General features: G+C 42.8%; 2 protein-coding genes across 3 annotated transcripts; both read left to right on the top strand.

The window, feature by feature from the left end:
• Window positions 1-3,351: 3,351 nt before the first annotated feature.
• Window positions 3,352-7,963, top strand: ptges3a (prostaglandin E synthase 3a (cytosolic)). Of its 2 annotated transcripts, none has more exons than XM_080468638.1 (8): window positions 3,352-3,515; window positions 4,282-4,395; window positions 5,573-5,642; window positions 5,750-5,848; window positions 5,974-6,063; window positions 6,143-6,199; window positions 6,293-6,320; window positions 6,947-7,963. In XM_080468638.1, coding segments are annotated over exons 1-8 (480 nt in total). In that variant the 5' UTR covers window positions 3,352-3,513; the 3' UTR covers window positions 6,967-7,963. The 2 variants fall into 2 exon arrangements, with proteins under 2 accessions (XP_080324764.1, XP_080324763.1); XM_080468637.1 differs by having other exon boundaries at window positions 3,432-3,819.
• A 3,470-nt stretch (window positions 7,964-11,433) lies between these two features.
• Window positions 11,434-12,507, top strand: mipa (major intrinsic protein of lens fiber a; the record flags this gene model as incomplete). Its single annotated transcript, XM_080468635.1, has 4 exons — window positions 11,434-11,793; window positions 11,884-12,048; window positions 12,136-12,216; window positions 12,322-12,507. The coding sequence occupies 4 exons, from the start codon at window positions 11,434-11,436 to the stop codon at window positions 12,505-12,507; spliced, it is 792 nt and encodes a 263-aa protein (XP_080324761.1).
• Between the last annotated feature and the right edge of the window lie 1,634 nt (window positions 12,508-14,141).

Raw genomic sequence — 14,141 nt, 5'->3', positions numbered from 1 at the left:
AGCAGCTTATGCAAACAACGTCATGCGACGCGTCCTCCCTCCATCCAGCGGAGCCGCTGGATGGAGTGCTCCCTGACAGCTGGCTGGAGCTTCTCCGGGGGTCGACGGTTCGTCACAGGAAGTCAGACGGTCACACCTGCATTTTACTGTCACCCCTCGACCCGACGTGTGAACTATCTGAGGAGTACCAGAGGAAACGGCCGAGGACAGAAGGAAATGATACAAACTCTAATATTAACCACTTCGACAATGTGCAAGTCCAACTTCCTCCTCTCAGTTAGTAGGAAACAAAACAAACTAATCAGTAGGTTAAAGTGTTGCAGTCACACTTTCTGGAAACACTCCACTAGTAAAGACCACATTATATGATTGTCTGTGTGATATGATAGTATATTGCTTCAGAGGACTTTGTCGGGTTTAAGCTCTCCAGCTCTCCTGTCTGTGCCGAGTGTGTAGTGAGCGATAATATTACTAGGTATGTAAAAGGAAGGCTTCATTACGTTTATACTAAACATTGTAAATGAAAGAGAATAAAGTGTGACAAACAATAATGAAGTGGGTGTTTTTTTTTTTAGCTCTTTCTTTTGAAAATCAGCTCAGGAGGTGATTATTCCATTCCTTTAATAACACAAACACCTATGGAGACATTGTCTGCGTCACTCAGCCGTGTGAAGCTCATCCAGTCAGCAGCACACCTGTCAAATGTTTATTAATGGCATCATAAAAATCTGAGAAAAAGGCAAAACTTTGTAGAGTGGACCACAGTGAAGAAACAAAATGAGATCTTTAAAATCGCAGTAATGCATCTGGGTTACGGCCTATTATCTCCCAGAATCCAGTTCAAAGCAGCGGCCTGCAGCTGCAGAACGCTGGTGGACTTCATTTAGCCTTTTCTGTAATAACGACTAATTCAAAACGTCCGTCGAATAGATCAGAATCAGTGGCTTTAAGTGAAAACCTTCGAGGATAAAGATATAGCTTTATAAAGGAAACAATATGATTTGGGGAACATTTGTTAAAATGGATGGCTGCTTTGAATCGGCTTTGAGGCTGTTGGCCGGCGCTGGTTCTGTTTGATTGACAGAGAATCTGTACCAACGATAGTTAATGCTGGACAGATGATAAATGTACTCGCCTGACTTTAATATTATTCAAAACGGGACAGCAAGTATGTCAAATTGCTTGCTGCTACGCGGGCTCTGTGTTTTTCTTACTTTGCAGTGGCCTGAAGATCTGCTCCCTCTTGTGATCCACTGAAGGTCAGCGTCCAGCACAAGCTGGTAAGTTACCTGTCAGCTCCTCAGTGTCCAAAAGGTTTGCATGCCTTCCTTTCCGACTCCACAGCTCTTTTATCATCAGTGTCATCTGTGGGCTGGACCCACAGTGAACATATTTCCCCACTCGTGTGGCTGAGAGGCCCTCTCTTCTTCTGCGTTGGCCATTGTTGTGTTTGTGCTTTCGGCAACTGCCAAGCCTCATCTCGGTGATGCCGCCTCTCAGCCTCTCTTGTCACAGGCCAACTGCTTGAAGCAGCACTCAAACTTCCATCAGCCGGCGCTTCCCCTGTCGGCCCCCGACAGTCGTTATTCTGTTTCCATGCGCTTTGGCTCCAGCTTTAACTCTCTAAGAAATGCGCTGGAAGTCAAACATTATCGGGACGGGCGCGTTTGACACCTTTTGTTTTAGAACGAAAGAATCTGCGGTTCGTTCTGAGGTTGGTGCCAAACGCAACGCTAGAGAGGCATCTGTTAATAAGCGGGCTGAGACGCAAGCTGTGAAGGGAGATGCTTTGGCTTCCACCACTCCTATTTGTGCTCCTCTCTGTTGGATAATAAAACAAACAAAAAAAACAGAGTTGCTGTCGTGTGTTTTTCCATCGTCTCCAAACTCAGAAATGCTCTCAGCCTGATATTAGGGGCACAAAAGGACACAGAACTACCAAGAACAACAAACCAAAATCCAACAATTACCCAAAAAAGTACAGATTACTGCATAGCAGTACTACAAAATAGACAAAATGACCAGGAAGGGATATCTAACTTCTGAAAACAGGCACAAATGACCACAAGCTTTTTTGTAATGGTGAAACATTCCTCCAGGGCAATTCCCAGCCTGCCCACACACCCACCCTCACAACTGAAGAGGGTTTGATTTCCTTTTTGCCTGTTTGACAGGCTGGGGATTCTAAAATGACATTACAAAACCAATGTAGTTCAAATAAAGAATGTGCAGCAGAAACCATAGAAAACTTCTAAAGAGAGTTAAGAAATACAAAATGACCACAAACACACAGATGACCACAACCCACTCAGGCAGGCCTCTTTTTGCTTTTTTGATTGCTTTGGCACCTTTCTGTAGAAATTGCAAAACGATATAACAATGTTAAAGTAGTGCTAAGACAAACTATACAGTAGATATTTGTTGTCACCTGTTCCCTTTGTCTGTCTTTTGTAAGAGTAATTCATACCTGAAAGTAATTTTAACAGAAAATGCAGGTATAGATAATAATTATTATTTTAATGTGTGGACATTTTGTTATGTTTTGGGTTGTAAAAATATAAATCAAAAAATAAGTTATGAAAAAAGTTCTGTTTTTTCACTATTTCAGCTGCTCAAGATGCTGTTAAAAAGCTTAATATAATCATTAAACCTTTATTGAGTCCTTTTAGACAATTTAATGCAATTGATAAATATTTTATAAGGTTAGGGATTTTGAGTGTTTTTACCAGGAAACTATTAAATTCTAATTAATAAAAGTAGAATGAAAAAAACAGATAATAGAAAGAGAAATGTGAAAAAGGAAAAAGCATGAAATTATTGTTGATGATTTAATATGAAGACATCATAAGAGCATGTTTATTTTTACTCAGTAGACTGAAAATTAAAAAATATAGATCAGTGTCAAATTTCCATTTGTTCAATTTTGCATGCCCCTCAAGTTCATCTGTTGGTATTCAGTCTGGCCATAATAAAAAATTATTCTCTGGATTTGCATTTGGACCCATGGCAAATATTTTCTGGTGCAAACAGGACAATGTGACCTGGCTTCGATCAGGAAATATTATCATAGCAACCATTGGACAACTCCTACATTTTCCTTGACAAGGTTATGCCTACATATGTAGGTGTATATACAGTATAGATAAATTCATATTAGTGTATATAGGTTTTTTATTTTTGTATGTATCTATACTTTGTGTTTTGACTTATTATGATTATTATTATTATTATTATTATTATTATTATTATTATTATTATTATTATTATTATTATTATAACCACACTCTTTCCAAAGCTTTCCAGAAAGCTCTCTTGCCGTTCCAGCTTGCGCGTGCACACTTCACGTCTCGCGGGAACGAGTAAATCTCGCGATGTTTAGTCGAACCGTACGTTGTAAACCTGAGTTAACTATTTCGGGAGTCACTCACTGCACTATTTTACCGGGCTTTGCAGCTAGGTTGCAGTGTTTTCTTTATCCAAAGAGGGACGTTTTACTTGCTAAAACACTGAAGGATGTAAGTGCCGTTCTCTTCCTAACGCTCCTTGCCAACTAGCTACAAGTCTTGTGGAATAATGCGGATCAGCGAGCTAACGGCGGCTAACTGTGCTAAGACACGAGTTAGCTTCAGCGGCGGAGCCTCGATTAACGACAATGGCACCACGAACCGACACAAACTGATGACTTCCAGTCGCTCGTCTTTCGTTTAACCCCGCAGTGACACTCACTCTACTCGTGTCGTTTGCGAGCTTCAAGATGCGCTTTTGAATGGAGCTCAGTCGTCCGCAGCTAGCAGTGCTAATGTCGCCTATCGTGACAAGGTTGTATGTTGTAACCGGAGTTTTCACTTAATGCTGATGTCAGCCAGCCCAGATGCTTCAATTAATTATTACTATTGCACGAGATCATCCCAGCATAATGTGCCACTTTTTGTTTCATATCATCTGTGAAGCCGTCTGTCAATGCATTATAACCACCTCCTCACATTATCCTGGTGTGTGCGCAGTTTGTTGTGTAAAATCATCTGGATTAATCCATCTTAAATGTGAACCTTTTAAAGGTGAACTGATGGGGGATTGCGTGTTGATCTGTGATGAATGAGAGTGACGTATTAGTCAGCGTGACCTCAGATGTCCTGCACACACACACACACACACACACACACGTGGGCTACCGGAACACCACATCCCCATCATGTTAATGAACAAGCTGGATAATCTGTGGGATTATAATGAAGTATGAGTCTTCTGACTGTCTCCATTTTCTCCCTGAACGGACTTTAGGCAGCCTGCGACCGCCAAGTGGTATGACAGACGAGACTCCGTGTTTGTGGAGTTCTGTGTGGAGGACAGCAAAGATGTGAAAGTGCTTTTTGACAAGACGAAGTTTGTTTTTAGGTAAGTTATAAGGACACTTAGTGCAATGCTTCTGAGGCCATAGTCTTCCAACAAAGCATGCTCACCCCCTGACAAGTGCACTGGCTTTTTACAGAATATCATAGTTTGTATGATGACATAAAATTCATAAAACACTGACCTAAATCAAACAGTTGGCACACAGGAAAATGTGTAAGTCATTGATGTAATTGAATCCAGCTAAAATGTGACCCCATTAATTTGATCAAAAGAAAAGATATCCACGTGTGACTTCATAAATAATTTCATTAATTTATTCTTCATGAACTGAATTTAATGATTACATTTACACTACGCACCAGAGGAGATCCTTCCTTCCTGTGGCCATAGAACTCTTTAACTCCTCTTGTAAATGGTGTTTGTTGTGTTCATAGACACACAGAGACGGATCTTTTTTCATTCATAACACACGCCACAGATGCACACATGAATGGAATCACAGCAACATATAAATCACAAGCAATTTAAATAAAAGTGTCTAAAAAGTAAGCGGTAATAGTTCATTTAATTTTTCTATGCTTGTACCAGTCGTCTACAAAGAATTTCTCTCTGGGAATAAGAAAGTATTTCTATTACACAGGTTTTGGGGCGGGTCTTCACTGTTCTTCCAGTTGTGTTTTGTTTTAGTTTCATTTTTGTACGAGTAACGCCCTGGGAACATTTCAGCTGTTGCTCTTCCCAGCATTCATGACAAACTAGTTTGACTGGAGTCATGGATGACCTTTGAGGTGCGTCAGGGCGAAGTATGCAAGGCTTTTGAGTCGGAGCATTTCTGCTTTCATCGCACCACTGTACACATTTAAACATTTTGGTTTTGCTCTGTTTGGATTTTAATCCCAAAATGAAAATATAGTAAATCAACCTACATGTTTACTTTAAATTAAATTAAATTTAAATGTCAGACACAATGAATAGTTACCTTTTTTTTTTTTTTTTTAATGATTTTCTGTTGCTATTGATTGTATTTGAATGAAAACGTGTTTAATCAACCATTTATTATCTCTTGTCTTGTTTGAGTATCATAGTTCCAGTTAAAGAAAAGTAAATAACATGAGATTTTCTAAAGGCTTTTTAATGGCTGGTCTAATTTATGAGCCGAGTATTAAAGACTGTCAGCCGTGAAAATAATGTCCTGACGTGTTTGGGTTTGTCCTCACAGCTGCATCAGTGGAACAGACAATGTCAAACACCACAATCCGGTGGAGCTTTTTGGAGAGATCAATCCCAAAGTAAGTTTGTCGCCCTCAGACGTGTGGTAGCAGCTCTAATCCAGCGGCAGGGGGGGGGGGGATTGGGGAATTTTCAAAGTAATTCTGAGAGTCTCTTTGTCACGCAGGATTCCAAACACAGACGCACCGATCGGTCCGTCTTGTGTTGTTTACGAAAGGCAGAGGCTGGAAAGTCTTGGCCACGACTTACCAAAGACAAGGCGAAGGTAAATCATGTTAGTTGATGTATATCTTGAATCTAACCCTTAAAAAAACCATGTGAAACCTGAGAACAAGGACCAATGTGTTGATTAAAAAAACAATGTGAATGTACTTTTTTTTTTTTTTTTAGTGCAACTGGCTGAGTGTGGATTTCAATAATTGGAAGGACTGGGAAGATGATTCCGAGGAGGACTTGTCAAGTTTTGACAAATTTTCAGAGGTACGCTGCAAAAACACACAAACGAAGCCGGAGCATGTTAAAGAAACACTGACTGCATTTTCTTCCGTGTATTCCTAAGATGATGAACACCATGGGGGGGGACGACCTGCCGGACTTAGACGGTGCAGACGAGGAGGTTTGTTGATTTCATCATGACATGTAGGATCTGTTTGTGCTGTAATTATGAAATAGACCTGGATAAGTGAGAAATGTCTTTTTTGTCTTGCAGCATGAATCTGCAGACGTCGACAACGAAAGTAAGCTGCCATCGAATTATTTGCAGAAAAGCATGAAGAAATTGCCTGTTATGTTTTAGGGTTCAGAGATGAATGTTGGTGACGTTTAATCCTGAAACATCAAGAGTGAGAAAGGAAAGAAGCCCAGCCAAAGTCTCTCAGCAGTATAGACCTAAAGCAGCGCCGGTAGAAAATGGTCCAGGGCTTTCTGAAACAGCTCTAACTCTTAAGCTTTTTGAAATAGAAAAGTCTTCTAACTTTAAAAGTAGAGACGTGTCAGCCTCCTCTACTAGAAGCTGAGCCTGATGGCTGAAAGCTCTGCCTCCCGTTGTACTTTTAGAAAACCAATCAGCCTCCAGGGGGCAGCACTCTGAGAACCAAGTGTTCTTCTGGGTGATGTTGGACACCGGCTCTTTAAAATGGAGCCTGGTTGTTTAGAGTTTAAAATCCTTTTAACCTATAAAGCTCTTTTCTAGATTTAACAGGAAGCTGATATTGGGGAGTGATGCGATCCCTCCTGACCCTCCTGGTTCGATCACGAGATTCAAATTCAGTAACATAAATCCAGAGGTTAAAAATTTGCTCACATAGTAGTTAAAAATAAATAATCTCAAACTGACTTGAATTCACATTTCTATCTTTTCCAGAAATGCCCGACCTTGAGTAGACCAATATGGCCGCCACCTCAGTAGTTAACAAAACAACTTGTGAGTCTGCTGGAGAGAGAGAGGGAAGGAGAGAGAGACTAAACATGAGTTGGCAGCCATGTTGGAGGAGAAGCTGATCTCTCTTCGCAGCCTCCAAAGCGAAGCCCCTGCAGGGGGCGACAGGGAGCGACCGTTGGATAACAGACCGGCACAGAGATCCATCGCGACGTACAGTGCTGTGCTTTGCTGTTTTGTTCTGCATGGACAATTCTGTTCAAATGAAATGTTCTTGTTCTTTGACTTAAACGACTGTAATGGGATGTTCTGATGTCTTACACTTTTTTTTTTTTTTTTTTTTCCCCTCCCCTTGCAATGTCTGATTCTGTATTCAACGTTGTGATTTCTAATGGGAAACAAACAAACTCATAATGCCTATTTTCCAACAAAATGTTTTTTTTAACGACAGATTTCCCCCCCTTTAATATTTGTATTGTAAAATGCACTTATTTTGGTCATTTAAAAAAAAAAAAAAAAAAAAGGCAGGAGTTTTGCTTGTTTTATGACATACGCCGACATCTACACATATTAAACAATAACTTTTTTTTTCTTTTTTTGTTTTTTTTAATAACACGTTTTAAAAATAATATGCTTGTGCAACTTTACAGCTTGTGTTGAGCTTATCGCAGTGGACCGGTACACCATATAGTCATTTGTCCGCAGCAGTGAGTTTGGTTCTGTGCCAGTCGGCACAACGTTACATACATACATTGTAGCCCGAACAACAAAACATAGTTTTCTTCCACATACGAGTCCTGATTCGACGGAAAGCCTGCGAACTGGAGTTGTGGCGGCGGTTCAGAATCGTGCCAGAAGCCCCGAGTTTGTTAGTCACCCAGGAGAGATTCAGTGTGAAGGATCGTGTGCTTGATCTCTTTGATATTTGTGGAACACTTACTGCATTTGTCTCATGCCATGGGTCTGCAACATTTCTAATAAACTTTGCAAGAATGACTGGTCACTGTTGTCGTGCTGCTGTTGTGAATGGAGTCACAATCACTTTGATGAATAATTACCAGGAACTAACAGTGTTTTTTCTGCTGCATGGAGTTGTCCCACTACAGTAACCTGGTTTATTCCAGAATCATTGAGGTTTATTTTCTTAAAGAGAGACATGTTTTGATAACCAGTCATACAAGAGGTTCCATCATTTCAGGGCTATAAGCCATTAATGTTTACACACAATTTGTACCCTGTGACTTAAACAATGACTCGCTAATTCATGGATTTTTAGGTGTTAATGAGCTTCTTGCCGCCAATACGTGGGTGATGCGTTCAGGTGCATCACGTAACGCCACACTTTAAAAAAATATATATTTTTTTAATCTTTTTAAATTTGGTGGGTGCGCCTTATATTCAGGTTACTCTCAATAGTAAAGTACTGTGACTTAAATGCTTCTGGGGTGTCAAACATGAGGCCCATGGACCAAAACCGGCCAGCAACAGGCTCCAATCCGGGCCAACAAAACTAAAAGTTTCAACGAAAACAAATTTTGTTTTTGTTTTTTACAATTGAATCCATGAGTTTGTGAAAACACCCATAATGCCACAGCTGTAGAAGAGTTTTTGGGACAATTCACTATTTTTCACTAGAAAGTTTAGTTAAAATTGGCATTTTTTTTCAGTTTTTGTCTTGCAAATAAATCTTCTTCACGTATCCTAAAAAAGATTTAGTTTAAATTTGAAACTTTTAATGGCATTATTTTGCCAGTCTGGCCGACTCCAGATAAAATTGAGTTGTATGTGGCCCCTGAACTAAAATGGAAATCCATTAAAAAAAATTAATAAAACAACTCATAGATACTAAAGCTGATGATCCTAACAGTAAATTACACATTTCACTGGTAATCTGCATTAAACAGATAAAAACTATTGGAGCTAATCTCCGATATTTGTTCCACAGATGGGGTGAAATGTAAGTCTACTGAGAGGAGAGTTCTAAACACTCGGGACTGAGTTCAGCAAGGTCACATTATTATTCCACGACTCATAAATCACTCGAGGATATCAGTGAGTGACTCAGTGTGTTTGCCCTCTGATGGACTAAAGTTTTTTCCATTGTTTACTCTGCCTTTCGTCCGTTGACACCCTGGACCACTTCCAACTTTCCATAATCACGTTTTAGATAAAACCACAGCAGACAGATTACCTTTGGAAAGAATCTTCTGTTTTCAATCAATGTGCCAGAAATCCTTTTCACATTCCACTATGAACTTTATCCATATGAACGACCATATTTAGTTGCTTCCACAATTCGTGCTGTTACTCAAACCTCACAATCACACGTTTATAACACTGTCAGAATATACAAGTGAAGATTTGAACGTATCAGTGTGTTGAACACTTTCAGGATTATAAGAAGGCGTGACGCGTCTCATAATAGAACTCTCGTGTTTTGGTTCGTTGCTTTAGAAAAATGCTTCATACTCAGACTACAACACAAGAAACTGTATTTTATAATATGAAAAAAAAAACCAATTTATTATGACAACTAAAGTAGATTACAACATTCCAGTGTAGAAACTTTTAATCTCAAAGTGATTATAAAGGTTAAAGGTCAGCAGTGAAAGTAGTTCTTTAAATGTGCACACACATGAGGAATCCATATATAAAATGGGGAATGACCACTGTGTATGTGGTGTGTTGAAAACAATGACCAGGTTGAAAACAAAAGGAAATAAAAGCTTGAAAAAGCTTCTTGTTCATGCTGTTGGTGACTGAACTGAAGCTTCTCTCCCTGCAGTACCTGCTTTCTACCACTGTGCGGTGGTGTTGAGTGCAGCTCGGATTCAGCAAACCAGCGTGTGAGCTGTTTGGGGGCTGCATGTTGAGTGTGTGTCAGCAGTCTGAACAGGAAAGCACAATGCAAGCACCTTTTCATCACCCGCTCCAAAACTGTGGGCTTAAAGCCATAATAGGCGGCTTACGCAGCCATGAGAAGGCCGTAATACCCGCGACAATAGAGATGTCCCAATGGACAAACCGATAAAGTGTCAGAATAATCAGGATGAAGAAAACCTAACTGCTTGAGATATCCTCCTCGGCGAGCTTCGCAAGAGGTCATCATATTGAATAAAAACTTCAAACTGCACTTTTGGTTTTTTTCTCTTGACGCCGCTTCAAAACCAATCTGAAGCGTTGCACAAATGTTCATTTATATATAGAACCGATCCGCTGTGTGTGGGGGGGGGGGGGGGACCACCGATTCAACAGTGACGGTAAAACAAACAGATCATAGAAAGTAGCAGAAATAGTTACTGCCAGCGTTTTGTTTTCACGCCTGAAAGGAGAAAGCGCTGAGCTAAGCATAATCCTTTGAGAGGACCGCGGCCGTCCCTCTGGCTGCGACGGTCAGCACGATGCCCGGCCCGCTCCAGCCGTGGATTTTCCACCGCTTTATCCAACCTGAGCCTCCAAACCCGTCCACCTACACACACAATGCAAAACTCTGCCTAATCACTTCTGCTGCCACCAAGTTAATTTGTACCAATCCGATGCGCGAGCGGAGAGATTGAGAAATTGCCGGCCGCTTTGCAAACTTTGATTCCAGTAATCTGAAGATGGCCTTTTAAAGAAATGAGAAAATGTGACCCTGCGGTCGTGTTCGTCTCAGCAGTTCACCAAACACAACGGCTTTCAGTATTTTCAGGTTAGAAAAGAGTCGCAGGATGTGAGGTTTTGGTGTTTTTGGTTTTCAAGTTAAAGCACCTCTAAGAGCCGTTCGCCTCTGACAGGTGCTCGGGCGAAGACGTCCGACGTGTTTTGAACCCACTAATGTCACATCACCTTCTGTAGAAACATTTGAAAAAGAAAACAACAACACAGGGATCTTGCAAAGAAACTTTAGTTTTCTGGGTTTGTTTTTTTTTTTGTTTGTTTTGTTTTTTCCCATAAATAACTTCCTCTACCAGTTTGCTTCCTAAACTCCCATTCCTCCAGACTCCTGATGTTTTCATGTGGAGCGGGGGAGAGTGATGGTTGGGAGAAAGGGTTAAATGACTTGTTTTGATTCCTGCCATTGTGCCTGACCCCTCCCCTGCGCCGTGTGGCTGGCGGCTGGCGTTATAAAAAGGCCTCCCGGCTCCCCCTGCTCTGGTAAAGAGGCTGAATGTCTGCAGGACATGCTTAACGTTTGTCTGTCCATGTTCTCCTACTGACCACCAGCGCGGGGTGGCATATAGATGCACAGAGACTGGCACATCGCTCCATGCAGGAGCTTTGTATGACAGGAATCGGAAGGCGGTGCTGCAGATTGTTCGCAGTTTTATGAGAGTTGTCGATTTTAGCTTTGGAAGCATCGTTTCGTCTGATAGAAAACTTTTTGTCTTTTGTTGTGTTGCTTCTCCAGGAGGGTCCTGAACACAGGAGCCTCTCCGTTCAGCTCAACGTTTTTTTGCGTGTAGAAGTTGCTCGGTTAATCTAGTTCCATCATGTGGGAGTTCAGGTCGATGTCGTTCTGGCGAGCGGTGTTCGCCGAGTTTTACGGCACCATGTTTTTTGTGTTCTTCGGGCTGGGGGCGGCCCTGCGCTGGACCACCGGGCCCCATAACGTTCTCCATGTTGCCTTCTGCTTCGGGCTGGCGGCCGCCACCCTCATCCAGTCCATCGGCCACATCAGCGGCGGACACATCAACCCGGCGGTCACCTTCGCCTACCTGATCGGCTCCCAGATGTCCCTGTTCCGCGCCTTCTTCTACATCATGGCCCAGTGCCTGGGAGCGCTGGCCGGCGCCGCCGTGCTCTACGGGGTCACGCCCACCAACATGAGGGGAAACCTGGCTCTGAACACGGTAAGATCGCACACCTGGAAGGCGCTGTCGTCGTTTCATTGGAATTATCTGGTCACATCTTGACCTCCTGTCTCTTCTTCTCTCCGGCAGCTGCAGCCAGGTATAAGTCTGGGCATGGCCACCACCATGGAGGTCTTCCTCACCCTCCAGCTCGTCGTCTGCATCTTTGCCGTGACTGATGAACGGCGCAATGGCCGTCTGGGCTCTGCTGCCCTCGCCATTGGCTTCTCTGTGCTCATGGGGCATCTCCTCGGGGTAAGAACCGGCGCAGCGACACAGGATGACTTTGTTAACACCCACATTTATCCATGTTGACCCTGAACTCCTCCGTCCGCTGCTCAGATGTACTACACCGGAGCAGGAATGAACCCCGCCAGGTCTTTTGCCCCGGCTGTCCTGATCAGGAATTTTGTCAACCACTGGGTGAGAACATTTAAATCTGTAAATACAAACGATTGTAAGCCGGAAAAAAAAAAAAGAAAGTAAAAGTCATAGTTTTCGGACTCAAGGATTCTTCTTTTGTCGCAGGTGTACTGGGTGGGACCAATGATCGGCGGTGCCCTGGGCGCCCTGCTCTACGACTTCATGCTCTTCCCCCGCATGCGCGGCCTCTCCGAAAGGCTCGCCACACTGAAGGGCACCCGGCCCCCCGAGGCCGAGGGCCAGCAGGAGACCAGGGGGGAGCCCATCGAGCTGAAGACGCAGGCCCTATAAGCTTGGAGTAGAAAATTGGCCTTCTGACCTCCATCTCCCTCTGCACCACCCCCACCCCCACCCTCCCACTTCCCCGCTCACATTTTAATCCCAAACACCTTCGTTCTCCTCGCTCTGCACCCACAACCGGACCTGCCGAATCACAGCGTCACCCGCAGCCCGAACCAGCTTTCTTTTTGATTTCATGCCTTCATCCTCCTCCTCCTCCTCCTCCTCCTCCGCCCGGCCGGTGGCGTGCAGAACAAAGATGGAGGGTCAGAAGAAGACTTGCCACTGAAGGAAGCACCCTGTGCCCTGCGGTGTGGGGGCGCCCTTCACCCCCGGTGGCTGTAACTGCTCAGGACAGGGGCCAATATCTCTCCCTCGCTCTCTCTTTCTCTCTCTCTCTCTCTCTTTCTCTCTCTCTCTCTCTCTCCCTGCCTCCCTCTCTCTGTTTTTCTTTTTTGTAGTCTGCTAGGAGTGAAGCTACAGTAGAACAGTGGACTTCTGCATGCTTTTTTTTTTTCATTTGATCCAGCGTGATCTTGACCTACGTTTTGTTTTGTTTCATGAAGATTTGGTAAATTACATGTATTTATTGTACTTTACCAGTATTTATTTGGCTTATATTTATTTATTTATTTTAGCTGTATGTGAGTGCGTGTGTGCGTGCGTGTGTGTGTACGCTCGTGTGGTTGTTTTAAGTTTTAATTAATGATTTTTATTTTTCACTTTTGATCGCAACAATAATTTGTATTATTCCACTTTTTTTCATTCTTTTTCCCCCCCATTTACCATTCAAGCTTGTTTTAGGGAAAGATGCTGCCTTTTCTTCTCTTCGCTCTTACTTATACCGCAAATGTTCAATACACAAGTATTCAACCGGTTTCATGTGACCCCCAGTTTTATATTCGAAATCAAAGTAGTTTAAATTCCAACAGTTCAGAGTTTTGTGTCTCATCTAGTGAACCACACACATATATTGATATTTGTGTTCAATAAAAGAGGCAGGAATCTATTTAGTCCTTTCTGAGCTCAATCTTCTCTGAAAATGAGATATTTTATGGATTATTGAAACGGCTTTACTGAAACTGTGACCTTCTGCTTTATGAGCCACGTTCAGGTGATTCGGTCTGGATTTGTGTTGCATTGAAGATGACTTTTGTCCTCGAGCCTTTGAAAGCAGCATTTCCCCCGGGTTCATGTACAGGTGTAACATAGCTGGTTTGGATAAAAAAAAAAACGACGACAACAGCCTGACAAGCTGTCTTCAGAAACGTGTTTCCAGTTGAATGGTGTTGTTTGACATGACTGAAGGGTCCGCGCACATCGACCGGAGGTTAGAAATGAACGAGTGCATGAGGTGTGGTGGCTTCTTGCCGGTGTTGGCCAACACCTGACGCCGTCTCTCCGCAAGTGAGACTTTTGGGGAAATAAAAGAAATCTCTCGACGTTGAGGAGGAAGAGATGAGGAAGAGATGAGGAAGAGAGGAGGCCATCGCGAGGCGGCTGAAAGCTTTAGTGTGCTTGTACAGGGTGGTAGGAAGTCTATATCCATACAGTCTGCAACAGAGAATGAACTTTGAACCCCCGCCACCCCTTCATCTCTCTGCCATCCTGACACCACCCTACCTCCTCCCGTCGTTCACGAGGCC

The sequence above is a fragment of the Lipophrys pholis genome (assembly GCF_963383615.2).
Source record: "Lipophrys pholis genome assembly, chromosome: 8".
In the NCBI taxonomy this organism is placed as follows: Eukaryota; Metazoa; Chordata; class Actinopteri; order Blenniiformes; family Blenniidae; genus Lipophrys; species Lipophrys pholis.
Note: the sequence above shows the minus strand (reverse complement) of the source record. Positions and strands in the feature narration are given on the sequence as shown.